At 50.7% G+C, this 12,390-nt stretch overlaps 1 protein-coding gene across 2 annotated transcripts in view; it reads left to right on the forward strand.

Annotated features, from left to right (window-relative positions):
* The first annotated feature begins 8,149 nt into the window (after positions 1-8,149).
* The window catches only part of TBX4 (T-box transcription factor 4), a 31,337-nt gene continuing 27,096 nt past the window's right edge, over positions 8,150-12,390 (forward strand). Inside the window, exons 1-2 of one of the 2 annotated variants that reach the window (XM_040496924.1) lie at positions 8,150-8,319; positions 12,151-12,351. In XM_040496924.1, the coding sequence (XP_040352858.1) occupies positions 12,154-12,351 (198 nt within the window). In that variant the 5' untranslated portion in view covers positions 8,150-8,319; positions 12,151-12,153. The remainder of the gene's footprint in view (positions 8,320-12,150; positions 12,352-12,390) is intronic. The other variant, XM_040496923.1, reaches the window with a different exon arrangement.

The following is a 12,390-nucleotide window of genomic DNA, read 5'->3' on the forward strand; positions in this document are numbered from 1 at the left end:
GACTCCTGTCACCCCACACCTCAGCTCTGGGAGAGATCAGCACCCCAGGCTGTCAGACCCCCAACACAATCTTTCTCTGCCCAAACTGGACTCTGGGAAGGCACTCCTGGAGAAGGGTGAAGGGAGCCTTCGTCTGGGCCAGGACAACCCCCACTGAGGCTGTCCCAACCCACAGACAGACACTAATCCCCTGGCGACGGGCTGGGGTGGTGTCTGGGAGCTGCAGCTGCAGCTCGACAGGGGCCAGGCCCCGGCCGCAGGTGGCGGGAAGGCACAGGTCGGCGGCCACGTGGGCACTAGCGGCGACCTCTCCCCACCCTCACCCGCTTCCCCCCCGCCCATCCGGTGGTGATTGGGCCCCTTACCCCTCCGGATCCAAGATGGAGTATGGGGCGGGGTTCCAGGCCAAGCAAAGCTGTGATTGGTGAAGCCCAGGCCTTTTGAGCTGAAGGACAGCCTCAGTAGCCACTCAGGAAGCTCCTGGAGGTGGTAGTGGGCACCTAGCCGCTTTACTTCACACTTAAGCAACCAAGGCGGCCTCGCCAGTCCAAATCTCGCATCTTGGGAAGGGCCAGGGTTGGAACAAGGAACCCCGCCCAGGACGGGCCTCTGGGCAAATCCTTAACGGCCTGGGGCCTCTTCTTCGGGAATGAGCAGAACTGGGAATGAGCTCCTACAGGCCCAGGAAGATGTCGAGAAAACCCCCAAATAACTTGAAGGAAATCAATAGGATTATGAAGTTAATGCCACAGCAGGCTGAGTGACAGTTACCAAATAATGACCTCAGGAGGACAAGGCTGAGGTTAAATGAGACCCAATAAATAAAGGGACGTGTTCAAAGGAGGAACTTCATTCAGAAAATACAGGGACATGGGGGTCTAGCATGGGGACTCCTCCCTGCCCTCCCCTTCTAGGGTCTGTTGAATTCTAGGCGAGCCACAGCCTTGCCTCCCAGAAATGCACACGGGGTCTGTGCCCTGTTCAGCGCCAGTGCTGGCATAGCTTTCAAGCTCAGGGCTCTTTGCATAGCTCCATCCGCCCAGCTTCCGTGGCTGAATGAGGGAATGGAAACTTACTGTGGAGGTCCGACCAGTTAACAGAGCCCCAGTATGCCTCTGATTCCTTAGAGACAGAGAAAGGACCAACTGCAGCAATAGGGGTTGAAGCTAGATGTTAGGAGGCACTTCCCAAACATTAGCTAGGTGGAGGGAGTTTATGAATCTTGGAAGCAAGGAAGAAGGCCTGTTATAGAGGATTTTATTTCAGATGAAAGCACACTTATCTTTATCCCCATTTGTGCCTGGGTTAGTGAACACTGCCTTTTTTTTGGCCAATATGGTGTTACCAGCTAGAAAGGGCCATCAGTATGGTCTTTGCATAAGAAAAGTTTGTGGTACAGTCTGTGTATCCAGTGCTCTCCATTCCACTACCAAGTGTCCTGGTGAATGAGCAGCCTTTTGCATGAGTCCTGCTGACTCTTCCAGTGGCCAGGTTGGTGGGGTCAGTGGGAGGCAGAGCATGGTGTTTCTGGGACCATGAAGGATGTATTGTCTTTCTTTGGGGAGTCTAAAGAGAAACTAAGTCTTTAGTTTTTTAAAGAGAAACTAAGAGAAACTAGGTAGGTATTTTATTTTTTAGAAAATAAACAATAATGATAGCTAAGCTCTTGGGCTCTTGAGCCTTGGGTGTCCAATGACCTCTTTTCTTACTGTGAGACCTTGGGAGAGTCCTGTTTACAAAAATGAGAATAGTGTTATTATGTGTCAGGCAGTATTTTACACTCTTACAACAACCCAGTGGGGGAGGTATTAGTATCCTTGTTTAACAAGTGAAATGAACTTAGGTTAAATGACCATAGAGCAGCATATTTAAAAACATGGTCACTGAAGATCCAGACTAATTGGATTCAAATCCTGACTTTATTTCCTGGTTGTATGACCTTGGGTATATTACCCAATTTCTTCATCTGTTGTAATGAGGACTATGATAGTACTCACCTGATGAGGTGGTAAGGTTGAAATGAGGTTAAGCACATAAAGCTCTTAGATTCCTGTCAGACACATTGTAGGTGCTCAATAAACATTAGCTATTTTTGTGAGCCCTTCAAGCACAATTATCTATATGATAAATAGATACTTTCTACTGTCCTTTCAGGTGGCTGTTATTATCAAATTCATTTTACAGGTGAGGAAACAGGCTTAAAGCAGATCATATTGTAGGTCCCTCTGTTAACAGCCTGCTGATGACCTGCATTTAGGTTTTTTAACTCAAATTCCAAGGACGCTGTGGTAGCTCGTGTACTCTTTCATTCTTGAATCCTAATTTGTTTCAGCCCCTCATTCAAAGGGCTCAGTCGGTTAAGTATCTGACTCATGATTTTGGCTCAGGTCATGATCTCATGGTTTGTGGGACTGAGCCCCAAATCAGGCTCCAAGCTGACAGCACTGAACCTGCTTGGGATTCTCTCTGTCCCCCTCTCTCTGCTCCTCCCCACCTCACTCTCTGTCTCTAAGTCAATAAATTAATTAAAAACAAACAGACATGGGGCGCCTGGGTGGCGCAGTCGGTTAAGCGTCCGACTTCAGCCAGGTCACGATCTCGCGGTCCGGGAGTTCCAGCCCCGCGTCGGGCTCTGGGCTGATGGCTCAGAGCCTGGAGCCTGTTTCCGATCCTGTGTCTCCCTCTCTCTCTGCCCCTCCCCCGTTCATGCTCTGTCTCTCTCTGTCCCAAAAATAAATAAACGTTGGAAAAAAAAATTAAAAAAAAAAAAAAAAACAACAGACAAACAAACAAAAAAAACTCAGTGTGGCTGGGTGGCTCCATCAGTTAAGTGTCTGACTTCAGCTCTGGTCATGATCTCACCCACGGTTTGTGAGTTTGAGCCCCGCATAGGGCCTTCTGCTGTTAGCATGGAGCCTGCTTCAGCTCCTCTGTCCTCCTCTCTCTGCCCCTTCTCACCTTTTGTGTGCTTGCTTGTGCTCTCTCTCTCCTCTCTCTCTCTCTCAAAAATAAATAAACATTTGGAAAAGAAAAAAAAAACCACTTGAGGACCCAAATTAAAAAAAAACCTTGGGGACCCAGTTTTGGATAGTGTGTGCTTGGGAAGAATAGAGGGCAGAAAGAGGAGGAAAGAAAAGGGAGGTTGGATAATGCAATAGATGCTCTGACTTAGGAATATTTTTTACCCAATATGACCCTAGCAGATATAACTTCCTCAGACAGGTAGTAAAATAAGTGTGTATTTCAGAGAAGTCTTACTGGAGGAAATGGAAAGAAGTAGCAGTGCAGGAGCATGTAGTGTAATGGAGAAAGTCTGATCTGCAGAGAATCCACCAATGGATAAGGGCTCTGGAACAGAAGGCCTAGATTGCTAGCCCTGACTATACAAAACGCAAATTTGATCATTCATTCCTTATCTCTGTAGTGCCTCAACTGAGAGTTATAAGAGGGACTCGCCTGTGCTATTGGTAAATCACTACCTCTGTCCTCAGTCCTGAGGGGGCTCAGACCAGCAGGGATCAGAGCAGCACAGTCCTCAGTTTCTTCTCACTGGAAGCTCCCTAATTCTCTTTGTGGGAGAAGGCCCGGGAGGCCAGGGTGAGAGATCAGGTGAGCAGAACTGCACCTGTGGTAGGAGGGAAAGCCCCTAAAGCAGCTGCCACCTACTACCCATTCCCCTTGCTCCATCCTCCAATTTCCAGAAGGAGCTCAAGCTCCTGCTTCCACTACTCCAGTTGCCTTAGCTCGATAAACCCAATGGGATGTGGGCTGGAAAATCTAGAACCAAGATTTGGGGCTACTCGGTAACAATAAAGTCATAGGGGACAAGTGAATTCCCTGCTTCCTCACCCATCTTTTCCCTTTTGGGGACTTACTAAGGACCCCCAGGCCTTAGATCATAGCACGCACTAAATAACATGGCTGGGAAGGGGATGTGGAGGAATTTTGTGTCCTGGAGTTGAATGGGAAGGTATGTGCAAATGCACAAGGACACACGTTCAGATATGTATCTGTCATTATGGAGTGCCTAAGGACTCACTCAACACTGAGCTGGGACCTTTACACATGTCTCTGGAGTGTATTTGGCTGTAAGTAACAGAGACCCAAACTAACAACGATGCAAAGAAATAGGGTTTATTTTTCTCACATTATAAGAAGCAGTTTGACACTGGTCTACTGGCTCAGTGATGCCATCAGGAACCCAGGCTCTTTCTTTTTGTTCTGATATCCTTAGCGTATTGGCCTTCATCCTTGCATCAGGGTCTCTAGAGAGTGAGAATGCCAAGGATCTCATCTACAGGAGAAAAGATTATGTTTTCCCCTTCATCCAGAAAGCAAAAAATTCCTTCCCAACCTTCCTCTTGCCAGTCTTCTGCCCAGGCCTCATTGGCCAACATTGGATCATGTGCCCACTGCTAGCTACAAGAGAGACTAGGAAAGCAGGGAACAGGATTTCCATGATTGACCTACAGAAGTGATTTTCAGCTTTGATCCTATCCTCAAAGATTCTGACTCAGTGGGTCTGGGGTGGGTCTTGACATTGGTATTTACTAAATACTCCAAAAGCTTTTCTTTTCTTTTCTTTTTTTAAAAATTTTTTAATTGTAATTTGCTTTTCACCACACTGTGGAGCCAGCTGAAGTAGTCATCCTCAACAAGCCTCCCCTCCCCTCTGGATAAGCCACGTTACTGCACTGACTGGGATTCTCAGGTTTATCCTGCAGCCCCTGCTCCCCTTGGGGTTGATTAATTAGTAAGTTTGCAGGTTATTCATTAGTGAATTTGCAGTTAGTAATTGGTTAGCCAATCAGTTGACTAACTAATAGAACTAATAAACTTACCAATTAGTTGGCCTTTCCTTTTTATGTGTCTGACACATAGTGAGCACTTACTTACATGGTAAGCATAGTAAGGACTTTGGATGAATGAATCCATAAAATGGAGATAAAATGGAATTAATACAGCATCTGATGAGATAGTAGTTGTGAAACCACTTCGTAAATATCAAGGCACTATACAGACATAAGAATAAAAGTTGACAAAAGAAACTACTTTAAAATTTAGGGCCAGGAGAAAGTTTGTTCCCCACCCTTCACCAAAAACATACTGTTTCCACATTTCTGAAATGGAGAACTACATTTTGCCCTGCTGCTGATAAGCCAGATTTTGTTCTCAATTATAGCAACTTTGTCAACGCTTAGTGATAGCATGTATTCTTTCTCCTTGATCCTAGTTCACCTTTATACTTGTATTTTTATTAGCTTATTTTGGTTATAAACCACCTCAAGCCTTTTTGGAAAAGAAGTGGGATAAAAGAAATTTTAGAAATACTTGGGAACTAACATATTAGCTATCCTACCACCTGTCAGGAATTTATATGCATTAACTTAGCCAAAATTCACAATAAGCTAGTGGGTCCATGTGATTATCTCCATTTTATTTAAGTGTTAAGGGACATGCCCAAGGTCACACAGTTGCTAAATGATGAGCCAGGTTTCAAAACCACGGTGAGCCTGACACCAAACCTGAGGGCTTTCCCCTCAGCCAACCCAAGCCAGTGTGATAGATGCTTGGTTATGGTCAACTATTTGCTTAGCTAGTTGAGGAGAATTTTTATACTTTGAACTCCTCAAATCCATTTTGGAAGAACAAAAACAAAAACACTGGTCTTTTTCTTTCCTCCCACAGGCCATTTATCTGCCCATTTCCTATTATTTTATGTACTACTAAGAAGGAAAAAAAATACCAATTAAACTACAACACTACAAGGAATTAAATACCTTTGATTCTAAGATGTCAAAATTTCAAAGATGTCAAAACATTAAAAAGAAATGTATGTGTTAATCAGTGAAAGAAAGAATTCCATTCTACTAACAGGGAATGTGTATACAAAACCTCCCTTTCTCTCTTACTTGCTGGCTGGTTTGCCCCTTCCTTTTCATTGCCAAAACCTTGCCTGTCCCTTGCATATCTCATTTTTCCATGTCATCATGAACTAGTTGATACTGATTTGGAGTATCTCCTGTGAATCTCCAGAAAGACTTGCACTTACAGAAAGTCTCCATTCTAGTTTCTTTAAAGAGCAACACTAGATGGTCTCATTACGAACTTCCTCCAATGATTGTCAACAAATTCTTTCCAGAGTCTGGCCTAAATGTAGTCTTCCCATGGTATCTGGTGATTCACTGCCCTCCCTGTTCACCATTCCATACAGTAGTTGGTTCGTTAGTCTGTACACTATTTATTTGCAAGGGATTTCCCTACAGGTTGTTGGAGAGGGCATGGGAGGGGGCTTGGGAGCAGAAGCTGAGACATGTCATCCAGTCCTCCCTAACACAGGAAACATGACTCCCCAGGCATCTCTGAAACACCAGGGCCTTTCCTTTCTCCACTCCAGAAGAAGGCAGGATTGGAGGAAGATTAAGCTTCTCCATCCCTTAGACCTTACTTCCCCTTCCTGGTTCAGGATTCCATCAAATTGTGCAGGGAAGATGGGGTAGTGGAATCTGGTATTGCTAAGGGTGATAGGGATTCTTGAGCAGTGAGCCCATTGTGGAGATGGGTTCCCAGGCTCCTGACAGCAGCAGCTGGCTTTTCTGAGTTGGTATTTTGCCTCCTCCTTTGAGTGCAGGGTAGTGGGAGAGGCATTGATGTTGGCTTTCCATTTCCTAGCATTAGAAAAGGGACAGATCCATCCAAGGAAGGAATTTCCCTGTCCTATTTCCTTCCATCTGATTTTGAGGTAAAAATCTGGATAGGAACAGAAGCTGATTGGAACTATTGGGGGCACCAGTGGAGGAAACGATGCAGCCCATGCTGAGGAGCAAGGAGCTAATTTGGGTATTCTATTGACAGGGGACTCCGGGCCCTTTGGGATAGGTGGGCAGACCTAGCCTTGCCTCAGTATTCTGGGCATGTAACAGGCTGTGAGTCTTGGGCATGGACTGGGGTCCACACGGCTCTGTCTGCCTGTGGAGCTCAAGGGTCCTGTGGAGAGGTACAGACAGACATAAAGAAATAGAGGTAAGTGGAGACAGAGGGAGTGGAGAGTCAGAGGTTGGTCAGGGAGGTCTAGGCAGTGAGGGGGCCTCACTTTCTGACTTTCTGAGGCACAGAGGCCGGGTAGCTCCCAGTGCAGTGGTCTCAGCTTCCTAGACTGGGTCAGGGATTGGGCTTCCTCGTCAGCTTTCTGGGATCTTGAGGCTGCTGGCGGAGTCTTGGCCCTCACCGCTGCAGTTTCGCCCAGAGACTCTGCCAAGCCCTGGCACCTTGAAGCCTGGGCCTCGGCTCGGATTCAGAAGCCGGCCCGGCACTTCCCCGCTGCCGCCGCTCAGGCCTGGCGGCCCGGCCTCCTCCCCGCCTGAGCGAAGGGCCTGCCCTCACCCGTGACCTCCGCGGGCCGACTCCGAGGCGCGCCAGGCCGGGTCCGGCGGCCGCTGTCCGCCTGGACGGGACAAGCAGGGGCCGGTGAGCAGAAGGGCCGCGCCCTGGCCGTCGCGCCCGCGCCCAGAGCCCGGGAGCAGGAGCGCGCGGGCCGGAGCGCGTAGGTGTGAGAATGTGTGAGGGGCATGGTCTGTGGACGAGTGCGGGGCTGTGGGGCGCTGTGCGCCTGCCTCCCGGGACGTGGGCTTACCGAGCCGCTGCGTGCACCGTTGGGAGCGGGTCTCGGACCGCGGGGTGTGCGGGCGCGGAGCCCGCGGCCTGGGGCTCGGCGGAGGGCGGCTGTCTGCAAGTGGGCCCCCGGCCCGACCAGGCCGGGCCGGGCCGCGCCCCAGTGTGCGGGCCGCGCTGCGGCTCCGGGCGTTCGGTCCTGGTTGTCGAGTCTCCGTGCGAGCCGTGCGGCACCGCCAGGCCGCTCTGCCTCTTCCCGCCCCTCTAATCTAAACCATGCGGGGATCCCTGTCCCAGCCAGGCCTGCCGGGCCGAGGGCCGCAGGGAGGGCACCGAGCCACGCGGTGGGGGAGCGCGCGGCCAGCTCGGGGCTCGGGGTCCTGGGGCCGCGGAGCCAAGGGACCCTAGAGCCCCCCTCCCCGGGGGGCGGCGGGCGCAGACTGATTGACAGCGGCGACGTCAGCGCAGGGGGGTGGCGGCCCCGGAGGGAGGGAGGAAGGAGGAGGGAGCTGAGGCCCCAAAGTGCAGCCTCGGAGATCAAGGGCCCGCTCCAGAGTCAGGATGTGTCGGGCCCCGAGGGCGCGGCGGGCAACGGGACACTGACCCAGCGGCCCCGAGTCGGTGCCCAGGCCGTCCTGTGCCACTCGGACCCGAGCCTGCAGTGAACCTCGGGCGGCAGGCGCCTCCGCATGCTGCAGCGCAGTTAGGGTGAGTGTGGGTTCCGGCGGGGATGGGGGTGAGCCGGGCGTGCGGGACAGGGGCCACCCCGAGCCCAGCGTTAGGCTGCAGGGTTGAGGAGAGTGAACTGGGAAAGAGGCGAGTAACGGCACGGGGGTAAGAACCTCAGGGAAAGGCAAGGCTGCAGGATGGTGCCGCGATGTGCTTCAGATCAGGCTGCCGCCTCGGCCCTACTTCCAGCGGTTTGGGGCGCGAGCCCTCATCTCCACCGAGTAACAGGATGAATTGGGTCTAGGGACCCAAGGGCAAAGAAACAACAGCGCCAGAGCCAAAAGAACATGGTTAAGTTGCGACTAGAGGAACGTTGTCTTGAAACTGGTGTTTGCAGAATAAGAAAGGCCAAGGAAGAGGGCCCGGGTGCTTGAGGCGATATCGATGAAGAAATGTGTGATCGGAACCCTGGACTTCAGAGCCTTTGATGCAACGGGCTCGTCAAAATTAAAGCAAGGAGCATTATTATGTATTAATAATTATCAATGATCAGGAAGTATCAGAATGTGAGCAATTACCAAAGAAACAGGGCTAAGTGGAAAACTAATACAGCACTCACACTTTAAAACAACAGTAAAATAATAGTCACTTTCAGAACCAAGCGAAAATTGTAATCACAAACTTAAAAGGATCATAGACAAAGTAACTCCAAGTATAGGAACAATGTGATAAGAACCATTGTATTAAAATCAATAGTAAAAATAAAATAAAATAAAATCAATAGTGATACTATAGGAAATAGTAACAAATGATAAAACTGTAGGAAAAGGGTAAACAATTAAAAACACTATTAAGGGAAATACTAATATTAGTAGTATTGATGGAGTATTATATATAATTTATTATTGATACTATTATGAATTATTATAATAAATATTAACCAAAATCTTTAGAGCAATGCTAATATAAACAAAGACAGCAACAAGAATTGCTGAAATAATATGACAATTTATGACCAACATATTAATAGTCCCAGCAACATTATAAATAATGGTAGAGTAACAAGAAGTATCGTACCAATGTGATGAAAAATAATCAGAGTATTAAGAACTACAGCAATATCACAAATTATGACAAAGTAACAAGGAGTAATGATGTGATGAAAAATAACCAGCGAATTAAGATTGTAACGTTACAAATAATGACAAAGTAACAAGATATTGTAACGATGTGATGAAGAATACCTGGAGTATTGTGAACAATTCTAACAAAACAAATAATGATAAAATAACAAGAAGTATTATAAAGATGTGAAGAAAACTAACATCTATATTGAGAACAACGATATTACAAGTTATGGTAAATAATGAGTTATTGAAACTGACAAAGTACAGAGACTGAGGAGCCAGCAACAGAAGCATTTTAGGGGTACGGAATAAAAATTAAAATAACAAAAGATTAACATGACCTGCTGGAATACTATATTTAGTAATTACCTAGATATTAGTAACTGTGTCACTAATGTACCAGGAAGCCCTAGAATGATGGAGCAGAGACCAGAGAGCAACAACATATTTAATAATGATGAATTAACAAATCAAACCAGTACTTTAAATATACAGTGTTAAAAATAAAAGATTCTAATAATTTATGTGATATTTTTAATGCTATCGAGCTGACCCGAATACTGCTCTCATAATAGAGATAATTAAAATATTTAAAATAATACAAAATGTTAATTTCCCCAGTGCAAGAAAAATATCACCAGTAACTTAAAGAGAAAAATGCTGTTCTCCTTAGAAAGCGAGTTGGTTGAAAGCGACGGACGGAGCGAAAGCGCGCCGAGCCGGCCCGCGCGTCCGCGAAGGGGTCCGCGAGAGGGGCGAGCGCGATGGGCTGCGGCCCTCGGGCTCGGGCTGATGTGAAACGCGGCTGTACAGTGCGCCGAGGCTCGGGGTCCGAGGGGAACGAAGGGGACGGCCAGTCTGGGCCAGTCCAGAGGGAAGGAAAGGAAATTAGGGGGGAGCCCCATCGAGGGCGAGGGCCAGCTGTCGCGATGTCGAGATGTGTCTCCGCGGCTGAGAGAAAAGGAAGAGGTGAAGCCCGCGGAGTGGAAGGAGAGCACCACGCTGCCCTCGTCCAGGTGGGAGCGGTGGGACCCGCGTCAGTGGATGCCGGCCGCGGACGTGCTTAGTGCCCAGGACAGAGAGTGCCGGGCATGAGCCAGAAGGCGGCCCTGCACGGCTCCGGGTGCGACAAGTGCTCCGTAGAGGACCCGGTGGCCAAAACAGCATCGCGCCAGGCGGCGCGTCTTCCTGCCCCCGTGGTCTGCCGCGCTTGTGACCAGCCGATGGCCCGCGCCCATCCCTCTGACCCCAGATACAGTCCGGACCAGCGTTTTGGGCCAGGGCGTGCAACTACCCTGGTCGTGCAATGTCCCCTTGCCTGGGGGCTCTGAGTTTCCTAGGCTCCGCTGGAACCAGCACGTGGCCCAAGGCCGGTACTGGGGCTGGCCATGCCGGGCAAGACTTGTTTCCTGCTGCCTGTGGACCAAGGACTGGGAGGGCTGTCAGCTTTATCTTTATGGGCTTTTCCCAGCCCTACTGGCCCAGGCCCCTTTTTTATCTCCCTCTGTTGCACTTGGCTTGTTTACTTTGTGAGGCCCTGGGAGCCGATGTCTAGGACCTGGGATGGGGAAACCAGTAGGCAGGATGGCCAGAGGCCTGGGCCTTGGGATGCTCAGGGAGATCCAGGAGAGAACAGAAAAGACAGGAGGAAGGGGGAACACTCTTCCACAAGAGAGGCAGCCAGGCACATAGAAAGCCGCACCAGACCCAAAAGAAGGGAGAAGAGCAGGGAGATGGAAAGAAGCAGATATAATGCAGGGTTGCATCCATGATGGAGGCAGGAAAAGCAGGTTCTGCAGCCTTGGACAGCCTGGTGGATAGTTCTAGACTCTTGGGGAAGGATAGCTGTGCTGGGGAGGGGGGAGGGGTGGGGTGGGCAGGACTAGGTTGTGTCTGTGAACTGGACCCACCCAACTGGCCTGGTCCTTAGCTGGGAAGGGTCTGGATCCTTTGCCCCAAAGCAGAGCCCCTTGGACTGAGGGAGCCAGCGAATGTGAATATATGGGCAAGGCTGGGGGGGGGGGGGGCTGGCTGAATTCAGGGCCTAAATCAGAGCTGCCCTGGGACAGTGTGGCTGCTTGAGTGACTAGAAGACTCTGTGTGGGTGCTTGTGTCTGGGTGTGAAGTGTGTACCTGTGTGAATGACACACAGGGTGTCTGTGGGAGTGGGAATGTGCAGGAGTGAAAGCCTTTGGCTCAGGGAGGCTCTACCTGACTGCTGTCTAAGGGAGTGGGTGAGGGCAGATGGGTGAGCAGGAGCCTGAGGCCCTGCTCTGCAGGTGTGGAGCCCCAGGAGCCTGGGCCCTGCCTCCTGGTTTCACTGTCCTGGCTGCCCTGGGCCAAGAGTGAGCCTGGACCCCAATTATTAGGAAACTTCGAAGAGAGACCCAGGCCTCAGGCTCCCCTGGCGCCCAGCAGGAGGGAGGGACTGGGGGTGCAGCTGGGGCAATGCCGAGAGGGCGGTCCTTCCCCCAGACCTGCTCATCACACAGCCCCACACCCAGAGGCAGGCAGACCTTGAACCGCACACAGACCCTCCCAAGTCCAGACCCCAGACGGTGGAGGCGACGGTCCTGCCCTCCGCATTTTCTCCCTCCCCCAGCTCAGAAGGGGGCGGTGTCCACGTGCGCCAGGGCGACCTTCCCGCCCGGCCCCGAAGTCCCCTGGCTGGGCTGGAGCGAGCTGCTGGGCCTCTGGCGAGTGTGGACCTGGGCATGTGACTCGGTGTGTGCTGTGCCCGCAGGAGATGCTGCAGGATAAGGGCCTGTCGGAGAGCGAGGAGGCCTTCCGGGCCCCGGGCTCGGCGCTCGGCGAGGCCAGCGCTTCCAACGCCGCCAACAACCCCGAGCCCGCGCTGGCCGCGCCGGGACTCAGCGGAGCCGCGCTCGGCAGCCCCCCGGGCCCAGGCGCCGACGCCGCCGCCGCCGCTGCCGCCGCCGAGCAGGTAGGGCCGCGCTGGCCGTCGGGCAGAGGTCGGGCGTCG

Source organism: Herpailurus yagouaroundi, unplaced genomic scaffold, assembly GCF_014898765.1.
Source record: "Herpailurus yagouaroundi ecotype Mexico unplaced genomic scaffold, PumYag 189, whole genome shotgun sequence".
Classification (NCBI taxonomy): Eukaryota; Metazoa; Chordata; class Mammalia; order Carnivora; family Felidae; genus Herpailurus; species Herpailurus yagouaroundi.